The sequence below is a fragment of the Crinia signifera genome, chromosome 3 (assembly GCF_055691185.1).
Source record: "Crinia signifera chromosome 3, ASM5569118v1, whole genome shotgun sequence".
Classification (NCBI taxonomy): Eukaryota; Metazoa; Chordata; class Amphibia; order Anura; family Myobatrachidae; genus Crinia; species Crinia signifera.
Genome location: NC_139219.1, coordinates 76,276,405 through 76,289,189, shown reverse-complemented (window position 1 = coordinate 76,289,189; position 12,785 = coordinate 76,276,405). Strand labels below are relative to the sequence as shown.

Here is a 12,785-nt window from a genome sequence, read left to right as displayed (position 1 = left end):
TGGCATGAGCATTGCCTGCATATTCCTGCCATCAGACGTACCATGCTCACATGTGTATTAAGTTATTAATATAATGGCCTCATAAATCTGGGAGGCAATGGAGTCATCTGCCACCAGGCTCCTGCTCCCAAGGGGGCACCTCTCCTCCCCTGCAAGTTTGGATCAATGAATTAAAAGCCGTCAATATTGCTTCAGTGGCTGATTCCCCCTCCGAGCAGGACCTTAGACGTCAAACTCTCATTATTATACAATTGTTACACCCTGTACTAGAATCCATGAGGCAGCTGAGAGTTAACCCAGGTAACATTTGGGGGGAGGTGGCCTAAATGTAGGAGGCGTGGCCACCTCCCGCAAATAGGCCAGGCCCCCAAGACGTTTAAAGGGGGTTGAAAAAAACACTCTAAAGTTGAGGGGGGGGGGAGTTATTGCCCCCTCCACCCGCAGCATACCTACAGCATGTGCTGTGCTGACAGCAGGATCAGCATGAGCTCTCACACATACCATCCAACATCTCATTATTAAAAATCAGTACACGCGGGGGGCGTGGCCACTGATAGAGGGGCGTGTTCATGAGGTATGGTCACAGAGTTGGCCGCCTGATCCACCCGCTGCTGTCAGGTGGAGTCGCGGGCAGGGAGCTGGAAAAACTATACAAAATGGAAATTTGGTTTTGGTCGGTACAGATAAAAAAAAAACGGTACTGTACAGGCTAAAACAGTACAGTTGGAGGGTCTGCTCACGCTGTCAGTGAGACCCTCATGCTGAGCCAAATGTCAGCACACCACATGCTGTAGAGGTGTGTGCTGCTGCTGCCCAGGAGGGACGGAGGGGAAAGAGGGGGTGGGACCAGGGCCCCTCCAGCAAGCCCGGGCCTGGGTAATTAGTACCCACTCTCCCCCCCTCTTGGCTGCCCTGTCTGTTCCACTAGATGCAGACAGCTTACTGTTTGAGCGATTTGCTCATGCATAGGAAGCATGACAATTCTAGCACTATGCATACATCTATTTGTATAAGGTGGTGTGAGTGTTGGGGGGGGGGGGGGGACCAACTTACGAACTTACGGCACTGCTCAGAATGGTTTTTATTCAAGTAATATTATTACCCCAATAAGAATATAGTCATAAATAGCTTTAATAGATATCATAATAATATCTTATAGAGCAATATTGATTACTGTAATGAACAATTATGTAACTCATGAACAAAATGATTTTCTATCCCACACCTTTACGGTTGCAGACGTTTCGCTTACGTCATTGTTTCGGTTTTGGGGCTAAGGGGAGAAACTGAGAAACCCCAATGAGCTGATGTTTGTGCTTTATTTTCTTACAACTGCAGTGTTACATATTTGTCTTTATGACCTTGTTGTGCCCTGCCTGGATCTGGGAAGGGCACATGCTGTGGGGAGCAGATCATTATTGTGATTGATTAGACTGTACATTATTCATTAACTTAGCTGGTATAAATATCCCTCTACTTCTTGATTTAGTGATTTGTAGCCATGCTGCATTGAAGAGACAGTAAAAAAAAAGAGAGAGAAAGAGAGAGAGAGAGAGAGAGAGAGGGAAGAGAGAGGTGGGGCATAGTAGAGAGATAATGTAATAAGAAAGGAAGGAGTCAGAAGGAGACAGCTGAAGGAGGGAAGAATATTCAGTGGATGACTGGATAAGGGAGCTGCTGTCTGCAGTTTATTCCCAGGCTGTCTGTGAGGCTGCATACACAGAAGAGGCTGACTCGTATTACGACACCCAGGTACTGCACAACTCCCAGCATCTTGGCTGTTCAGTGTTGTCTGAAAGCATCCTGAAGACGCAGGGGAGATGACATTATGGTGTAGGATATGGAAAGGAAGCAAGTAGCGTGTTGTGGAGGTTGCAGATCACAGAAGGGGTGGCTTAATGGTTGGAAAGGCACAAAGAGGAGTGAGAGGAGGGGAGTGTATTGCCTGAATCAAAGCAGCATCATGCCAGCCAGTGTCTCCTCGGTGTGATGCTGCACAAAGAGATGGAGACACGGGGCTTGGTCACTGCTATCAGCCTGGCTCTCAGCCTCTTCTCCCTCATCCTGCTGGTCACAGCTATCTTCACCGACCACTGGTATGAGACAGATACTCGGAAACACAAGGAGATCTGTGAGAGCCAGGGCAATTCGGATCCTACAGACCAGAAGAACAGGCTGATGCCCCTCTACCAGCTGCCGTTCCGGGGGGACTCCTCAAAGAGCCGCAGGATGGGGCTTCTCTCCCCAGCTCCTGCTGGTGGGGTGAGGGAACCCGAGGACCTGCTGGAGAATTGGAGGTCTTTGTTGGGACTGGGGGTTCTGGAGTCAGACTGCGGACGCCCTCTCTTTTCTACTTACTCTGGGCTCTGGAGGAAATGCTACATTATGGGGATTGACAAAGACATTGACAACCTCATCCTGAAAGGTGGGCACTGGCTGCAACCTAGATTCTGTGCATGTACAGTATAGAGGACTAGTCTCATATGAATGAATGAATGAGAGAGAGAGAGAGAGAGAGAGAGAGAGAGAGAGAGAGAGAGAGAGAGAGAGAGAGAGAGAGAGAGAGAGAGATTACAGATAACTAAATAGATTACCCCAAAATAGATAATGGATGAACATCTTAGATAATGGATGAACATCTGAGTGGAGTTTTTTGTTCTTGAAAAGTTTAAATCATGTTTTAGCAATGGCTAGATACATAATAATTATTATTATTAATAATAATAATAATAATATGAGGACACAATATTCAGTCTGAGGTTTATTGAAAAAATATTGTGTAAGGAAAGTATTGTAATTCACATTTTTTAAAACACACAAGTCAGAAAAAGTAGATGCCCCTCCATTAGTTTTTAAATGAATTATTACCCCTATTACCCCTGTTGTGGTTAGAGTAATCTTTTTGCATATTCACTTTGTGTTCTGGAGTTATTAATAGAAAATTGCTTACTGCATGTTGCTTATTGTATATATATATATATATATATATATATATATATATATATATATATATATATATATATATATAAATATAACAGATAGTTTGACCAATGCACAATCCCGCAATTGTGCCCAGAAAGTGTATATGTAAGGACATGGTTTGTGTACAGTGCAGGTACTGTACTATGTAATCTGCACCCATCATCATCTGTACAGCCCAGACAATGGGAGCTACATCAAAATTCTGAGTCACACTTGTGTTACTGTAACTGCAAGCATCACCTTAGTAGATGTCATACCCAAACTGTTCCCTGTTGTACATGGATCTACCAGTAAAAATAATGTATCTGTTAGGAAACAACCAGTCAGTTGCTTATGTTCTATTGCACTTCTCTGTGCACAAATCAGCGTGTTTCTAATAGATGACAAATGCTGTACAATTCAATATTGGGTATCATATTTAGCAAAAAATAAATATAATGATGACCTGTATTCACACAAGAGACAGCATGTGTAAAGCATATACATATTATTCATTTATCTATATGTAAGCTTATAAACTCAGAAGCCTTTCTCCAAATTAGGGGATTTGGGATGAGAGGATTGTAACTGCATCCTGGGATGAGTGACACCTGAATATAATCACTACTTTTAAAACACAAACACACACACATTTCTAAGTACATATGAATATATATATATATATATATATATATATATATATTACATATATATATTCATATGTAAATATAAACGTTTATATATATATATAAATTACATTTGTGTGTGTAAACAAACAACCAGCATACACACAGTATATATATATATATATATATATATATATATATATATATATATATATATATATATAAGTTTCAGCTGCATTGAATATGAAAGTAAATAAAATTCCTGTCAGCAACTGCTGTTTTCTGCCTACTCATAATTACTGTGTCTGAGAGACCGACAACTAGAATAAAATATAATGCACTACGGTGTTGACAGCTGAAATTCAGTGGAAACTGCAAAGAAAATATAATTGAAGTTCATTAGCATGATAAAAGTTGTTACGTTTGCATTCCTAATGTAAACTTACATAAATCATTATTTTAGTGTTGTAATTAACATCATAAAATGATTCAAATTTTGATTGGGTTTTATAATTGTTGCCTAGCTACGCAGCATAGATTTATATACCAGCCATCTGCAATTTGTGTAATGCTGGTGCCTAGAAAGTGTTGATGCCAATAAATACTTATTGTGAGCTTATTCGCACAGAATGTATTTTGACACCCTGGAACCTGAGTTAATGGACTGTACCCTCCACGCTACTGTAAACCGCAGCTGGCACCCTTAGGAAATAGGACAGATCATTATGAGAATTGGAATAAACTGGAAAAGAAGATAGAACTGAGACCTTTATTTCTTTCATTTCAAAAGTGCATACTGTACTGTAGAATTACATTTTCTTACTAGTATATAGGTTCAAGTTCCAGCACTTTACCTACAACGATTCATGTAATGCAGGTTGTTAAAATAGAAGTATCACTTGCCATTTTTTGACCTATAGACCTCTTTACACAATTATATATCAAATGTATGACATAAATCTAATTTAGTAAGCATTAATATATGTAATGAATAGCATGTTTCACTTAATCATTGCTTGACCATTTTTTCATTGGTAACCTTTGCAATCACTCAAATGATTAGAAGTGAGAATATTTCTGGTGTGTTATTTATAAGCCCATGGATGTCTCATCTCCCGTACAAGCATAGATTGCATACAAGCATGCAGAAGTCAGACTGTTTACAGATATACAATGATCAGCAGTTCTTGAGGTTGTTGCAATGTCGAAACAGACAGTCAGGGTCTAACAGGCATTTTTACAGCTCACACCTAATGATTAAAAAGAAAAATCTACAAAAACACACAGTACTGTACGTGTGTGGGTGTGTGTATAAAGTATTCACGGATCTATGTAGAAGCAATTATAGTATATATTTCTATAATACATTTATGCATATTGGCTTATTGTTTGCAATATACTAACATAGACGGATTATTGACATTTCTTTGTATGTGCTTGCTAATGCTAAACAGATGTTATGGCTTGTATTTCCCCATAGTTTTTGATTAATGCCCTCTGAAAAATGTAAAAAAGATCACAAGTATAACTTAAGACATTTTGGGGATGCATGTAAAAGTGGATGATAGCCATCTCCACCTCTGACTTAGAACATATTCTATACCATAACCAGTCCTGTAAAATGATGGCCATGACCCCCCCCCCCAGTCACCACGTGGTTGTCATAATCAAGTGCACTAAATAATGGGTGGGCTTGGACACCATGACAGGCTTGACAGCACCACTGAAGTGCCAGGAGCGTTCTGAAAGAACATTCCACACGGCATTACAGCTTCCTTGGCACCTTACACATCATAATGTCTTTCCCATAGTGCAAGAAACAAGAGTTGAGATATGGAGGCAGCAACCACCAGGTAAGTATGGCAGGTTCCGGCCTGTGTGGCGCACCATGCTCCTTATGGCCCTTATATATTATATATATATAGAGAGAGAGAGAGAGGGAGAAAATACCCTTTCAATGCGCTAGTAAGTAAGAGAGCAGCAACTCTATATGCCCCCCCCCCCCCTGTTAGCCTGAGAAGGATCCATGTGCTGGGTTCATTACCAAAGAGGTGTACTTGTGGAAGACCAAATAATTGTGGACCCCTTTCAGACTTGTCCATTTGTTTCTGAAATTTCTCACTCAAATTGATTGGCAATAAACAAAGGGATGTCCTAAGAGGCGTGCCAACCTATTTTGAGTAAAAGATGACTCACCTGTAGTGGATTGAGAACATTTGTCTACACTCTTTAACTACCATTAGAACATTGCCCCTGAGGAAGTCGTTAAGACGAAACGCGTTGGATTGTGTTTTCCATATTCTAGACCATTTCAATTGTGCCATATGATTGAGAAAAACTTTTTATTGCATTTTATTATATATTTTTATTAAATTTACCAAATTGTTTGGATACTACTTTGAATCATTATTGTCATTTGTATGTAATGATGGTGGTTCAAACATAAGCGCACTCTATTTTTCCTGTTTTATATATATATATATATATATATATATATATATATATATATATATATATATATATATATATATATATAGAATCCGGGGTCTGGCACTCCAAATTAATAATATATATATTGAAGGGAAGGGCCTATAAAAGGTTTGCCGGGATATTTAGCTCTTGGCAATGTGCTGCCACAGTACTAGGCTCCACGCATTCCTAAGAATTACAGGAGCCCAGCATTGCTAAATTTCCTACTCACATCTCCAGGGGAAGAAAGACATATGCCAAATGTTGGTGGCTGCAAGGTATTGGTGTTCCAACTTTGTGGCAATTGGCTGTCAATGAATTCCCCTATAATGCAGAAAGGGTATATTACTATGTTACAAAGCTGACTACATGAATACTGCATGTAGTCTATGTTTTCTTCCAAAACACTGAAGATTTAGATTTTTCATTAACACAGAGCTAGATTAGGCTATTTTATAGACATATAATCCATAAATGCTCTTGACATTAGAAAGTAAATATGCAAATAATTGTGGTTGTTGGTGTTAGCTTCAAATACTAACACCTGCTAAATGATCATGTTAATAAATTGGGCTTCAAGGGACCATCCTGACCCCTAAAGTACCTGTGTATTCTAAAGTGGTCTGTGTGAATATCACCACAGGACCCTGGAGAACTGCAGAAGTGTATCTTTACTTGCTACAAGTATGCTTCAACTGAATAAACAAAGGACAAACACTGCAAAGCACTTCCTCCTCTAACAACACTTCCTGCATAACAGAACACTTCCTGTATGACATAACACTTCCTGTATGACATAACACTTCCTGTATGACATACACCATACAGCTACACACATCATTGTAAGTTATAATATCTTGCATATATACATGTATTTGTTGCAATGGATTCTCTTTATTAAAATTGCCCTTTTCGTAAGTGTTCATTTTTTTTCTCACATCAATAAAACAATGAATTAGTGCATTATAAAAGTAAATTATAGCTTAGAGACCAGGGTCCGGATGTATTGGCACCCAAGTTGGCAGCGGGTGCAGGTTCCTAGAGGAATTCCAATGTTTTTTTAAAGTGGCAATCATTTGCACAGCATTTTTCTGCCTTGCAAATTATTGCCGCTTTAAAAAAAGGTCCACGTTCGGTTGGGAATCGGCACCTCCAGCCAATTGGGGCATCATTACATCTGGCCCCAATGCTTTTAGTTAGTGATTTGTGAGCTCCATAGCAACTAGTAAATTTACTAAAGCTTCTAAAAGTAAAAAGAGGGGATGTTTCACATAGCAACCAATCAGATCCTTTCTATCATTATATAGGATGTAATAGAGAAATGGTAGCTAGAATCAGATTGGTTGCTGAAGATTGCAAACAAAATTTGATTGCCTTTGGGTCAAAAAAAATATTATTTTAAATGTAATATGAAAGTAACAGTATATTGTTATTAAACATCACTAAACGTAAAAAAAAAATCACATTACCCTGTGAAGGTTTTCTTCCTTACTAAACCATTGAAGGCTCCATTTTCATTGGCCACTGGGGGAAAATGCTATATAGAGCATATTTCATCACCACATCCCTAATGGAAACATACAGTACAGAGAAAATAGGTTATCTGTGTAGGTTAATATGTATAACTTGGGTAACTATGACTTCCGGGCTTCCAGAGCATGTTTTTCATTGTATTTAATAAAAGTTTACAGTACCATAACATAGATCATATTAATGCATATAAGGAGGGATCTGTAGATATTTTGTGCCCACTGTGTATATGAAGCTGAATATTTATAAAATATCTTGAGTATGTCACAAACACTGGTGAGTGCAGCGAGCCTCCAAGCCTGCAGCTTCTTTGCATTCACCCCCCTGTCGGAGTACTGGCAATTGGGATTCCGATTTCGGTATACTGACCATCGGAATCCCGAATATCGGCCTGGCATACCACACCCCTTACTTCCCACCTTGTAGCAGCTGTCAGGAATATTTGGACGTACAATATGACCTCGCTAACCATTAAGTAGGAGATGGACTCTGCCAACCATGGATCTTTTGGAGCAATATGCATGGTGTAAATGGTCTAGCACTAAGTACACCTGTGGTACATGGTTCTCCTGCATGGTGCATGACTCTTTTGTGTTCAATACCACATCAAACTTAGGCTGATACAGGGGAAATTATTGAGCAGAACAAGGACACTTTCTTGTTCCTTGTTCCCTTATAAACAGGTCAATACCAAGGTTAGAACTGGAAGCACCTAAATGAGCAGGATATCACACGTATGCTTTCAAAGTGTTTTAACATTTATCATGTGTGAACAAAATGTGTTTTCCTTAGTTTCAGTACCTAATAGGAAGCTAAAGGTAGGTGACATTATTATTCATCCAGAAACATTACACGATGTGTAATACACAATGATTTGCAATTACCCTTCATCCCTTGCCTTTTAGTAATACTATGGTTTCCTAAAGCCATGCTGTGCACATTAGGGCATTGTGTTTGCTTGGGTCAATTCATTTGTCTTCCATAAGTACAGTACTTTATATAGATATTAGAATTCACTGTTAATATGAGTCATCGACAATACTTAAAAATGACAGTAAAAAGGTATGATTTCTTTAGCTAAATGGGCAGTACCCAATGGCGAGACCTTCTCAGTCTATGCCTATTCCCAGACGTTAGCATTAAAAATACAGCAGCAATTACCAGAAATAAGTCAGTGTGAAGAATTCTGACTACATTGCCTGCTCAGTGTGAATAAATGATGGAATGCCATGGGAATCTGTATACTGGATTATAAAAACAAGTCCAATGTACACAGGGAACAATTGGAGTTCAGATCTTGAAAGTAATATGGGATATTATTTTTCAATATCTGGAAGTAAAGAGGAATGAAGAAAGGGTCTCCAGGGAGTCTAAACCCTCCAAAAAACATATCAGCTAGAACCCAAAGAAAGAACTGAAATGTGAACTTGTCTAAATTGAATAGGTTGCAACATATTTTGGCTACATGCTCAATGGTCATTAAGGGGCATATATATCATAATCTACTTCTCAGATTCATCTCAAATGTGGATTCGATGTGATAAATTCACCCAAATTCTCATTTCAATATTTAAATATGAGATTGTGTCAGATATCACATGCAGGAAAAGAGCTTGTTTCTGCAAATCATCTCCCCGCACTTTACTTGCCTACTCTACGAGTTCTACCAGATTTTTCAGGTAGTCACCCGCACCACCAGAAGTGTGGGCTCCCCACTCCTAGGGAAGTGGACAGAATGGAGAGAATAATATGGGAATCTGAGGAGGGGACAGGTACTAATGACGCTTTTCTATGGAAATCCCTTCATTTAAACCCAACTGCTATGCAAATACAGTATGTGCCAATTGTTTTATTTTTCCATGTGATGAGGCAGGGCCTATTGATGCTGTTAACCTGGCCCTACCCCCATTGTGGCCCACCTGCTTCTGCTCTCCTGGCAAGCTAATACTTACCACACGCTACTGCAGCCCGGGATCGGTATCCCGCTCGTTCTCTGTGACCTCTATCTGCTGATCAGTACTGTATCTGAGATGCTAGTCAAGAGTTTCACAGCATGCCATGACTGGGGTTACAGAGAGAACTTGGACATGGATCTCTGACTGTAGCTGCGTTGAGTTAACTTTTAATATATCATTTACTTTTTTAACTTATGATTTTCTTTAGCGATCAGCCTGTGGTCTATTTAGACACTGAAGGCTAATAATTTGCATGTCAGAAAATAAGTGAAGTACAGGAACCAGAGGGAAGCCATAATAATGCCATCTGAAGATGGTGTTATTTCAAGGCTACCTCTGCTATATATATATTCAAGATGGGATGTTTCCCATAGAATCCAATCTGATATTATCTATTATCTTCTAGAAGGCATAAAAAAAATAAGAAGTAGAACTGATCGGTTGCTATGGGCAACATCCCATCTTCAATAGAACTGGCATCTTAGTAAATTTACCTTTAATGCTGTGTACACACAGGGGAGATATATTGCTAGCAATATATTGCTTGCAATATATTGCTGAGCAATATATTGCTCGGTGTACTTGCAATATATCTCCGCAATATATTTCTCAGCAATATATTGCTCAGTGTCCAGTTTTTCAGAGGGACCAGCAATTTTCCATGAAAATTGCTAGCAATTTTGACTAGATTTTTTTTACCCTCTATTTAAATTCATTTATGATTGACATGGGTTGTGGGAAGTCTGTATATGGTGTACTTGTGGAGTATCACGGCTCCCACGATGGCCATCGTATGCTAAAAAAATCGCATCGCATGCGATGCGATTGCACCCGATTTTGCACTGAAATACATCCAAATGCATTGAAATGTGTAGGAAACATGTGAAATGCCCCCAAATGTCATTTTTCATAGTGTACCACCCCCACTATCAACCCGAAGTGTGGCGAGCGCAGCGAGCCCGAAGCATGGCGAGCCCCGCGAGGGGACGCGGATACCTTCACAGGTATCCGCATCCCCTCGCGGGCTTCACAGGTGTCCGCGTCCGCTCGCCACGCTTCGTGTTGACGTTGATAGTGAGGGTGGTACACTATGAAAAATGACATTTGGGGGCATTTCACATGTTTCCAACACATTTCAATGCATTTGGATGCATTTCAGTGCAAAATTGGGTGCAATCGCATCGCATGCGATTTGTTTGTATGCGATGCGATCGCATGCGGTTTTTCAAAAAATCACCAAAAATCGGCTAAAATCGCATCCCACACATGCCATCTCATGCCACTACATTTGGCATGCGATGGGAGCCGTGATAATCCACAAGTACCTACAGATGTAGCAGGGGTCATCTTTGTAGGGGCAGGATAATCTAGCGGCAGCAGCCGCTAGTGCCCCGCTCCCACCAGGGGTGTGGGGGCACAAGACGGCCGTGCGGCCCCTGCCACCGGTCCCCACTGCCCCAACCCCCCCCCCCCAAAAAAAATTAATTTATTCATTTATTTATTTATTCATTTTTAATCTGCTCAGATACTATTGGTGTGGGGCAGCATGGTAATGCTCATGCTGCCCACCGATGGTGCAAATCACCATCGATGGGCAGCATGAACATAATCATGCTGCCCGACACCAATGCCCCCTTCATTTTAAATCTGCTCAGATACTATTGGTGTGGGGCAGCATGGTAATGCTCATGCTGCCCACCGATGGTGCAAATCACCATCGATGGGCAGCATGAACATAATCATGCTGCCCGACACCAATGCCCCCTTCATTTTAAATCTGCTCAGATACTATTGGTGTGGGGCAGCATGGTAATGCTCATGCTGCCCACCGATGGTGCAAATCACAATCGATGGGCAGCATGAACATAATCATGTTGCCCGACACCAATGCCCCCTTAATTTTAAATCTGCTCAGATACTATTGATGTGGGGCAGCATGGTAATGCTCATGCTGCCCACCGATGGTGCAAATCACCATCGATGGGCAGCATGAACATAATCATGCTGCCCGACACCAATGCCCCCTTCATTTTAAATATGCTCAGATACTATTGGTGTGGGGCAGCATGGTAATGCTCATGCTGCCCACCGATGGTGCAAATCACCATCGATGGGCAGCATGAACATAATCATGCTGCCCGACACCAATGCCCTCTACTACAGCCTATGCACTTACTGGATAGTGCGGCTGTGTAGTAGTGGGCTTGATTATCGGAGCTGCTGCTGTGTGCGGTAATGCTGGAAGACCGGAGCAAGAAGCAGGGGCTGGCTCCGTGTCTCCGTGTCGGGTGGGCGGTGAGTGACAAGGCGGGTGGGCGGGTTCCTCGGCCGGTGCAGGAGGCTAGTGTCGCTTGTCGCTGGTGCACAGTGCTTTGTGCACCAGCGACCTGCAATTTTGTGCAGAATCTGAGGAGCAAGCTCCTGCGACCAGCGACCATGAAGTGCTGGCCGTGGGAGCGCGCTCCCAGCCATTTATCGCTGGCTGCACATTAAATTACTGGCAATATGGTCACTGAGCGACCATTTTGCCAGCGATTTAATGCATAATTGCAGCCGTGTGTACGCACCTTAACAGTTTTTCAATTACAAACTGATATTGATGTAGTGTAAATAATAAAAAATTGGGGGTTGTGTATTTTTTGTTATCACAGATGAATAAAACTGCAGAGAAATGTATACATTTCTGAGAACTACAACTTCCTATTCATTCATTCCAGCTCCAATGCTTCTCCATCCCTGGTTAAATTATATGAGTTCAGTTCATTATCTGGGCAAGTTCACTTTTAAACATTTTCCATTCATGTTATTAGACACAGTATTTGGTTGACCATGTGAGATCGATCCCCAGTCAGTTTTTTTCTTCCTCTTGATTATTTGCTTATTTATTGAGGGTTTTCGAGATCTTCTGTACTTGCTGCAGCAGCTCCTGCCCTGCTGTGGTTGGCAAGGGTAGGTGTATAGTAGGAGACTTGCTCTGGCTGCTGCAGCAGCTTCTGCCCTGCTGTGGTTGGGAAGGGTAGGTGGCTAGTTGGAGACTTGCTCTGGCTGCTGCAGCAGCTTCTGCCCTGATTTGGTTTGGAAGGGAAAAAGAATGATTGGAGACTTGCTGTGCCTGCTGCAGCATCTTCTTCCCTGCTGTGGTTGCAAGCGTAGGTGTATAGTTGGAGACCTGCTCTGGCTGCTGCAGCAGCTTTTGCCCTGCTGTGGTTGAGAATAGTAGGTGGAACAAGAATTGCATAAACAT

General features: G+C 41.1%; 1 protein-coding gene across 1 annotated transcript in view; it reads left to right on the top strand.

Moving 5' to 3' along the window:
- Window positions 1-1,601: 1,601 nt before the first annotated feature.
- TMEM178A (transmembrane protein 178A) overlaps window positions 1,602-12,785 on the top strand; it is an 89,746-nt gene continuing 78,562 nt past the window's right edge. The window contains exon 1 of the mRNA XM_083176043.1: window positions 1,602-2,425. Coding sequence (XP_083032169.1) covers window positions 1,990-2,425 — 436 coding nt within the window. The 5' untranslated portion in view covers window positions 1,602-1,989. The remainder of the gene's footprint in view (window positions 2,426-12,785) is intronic.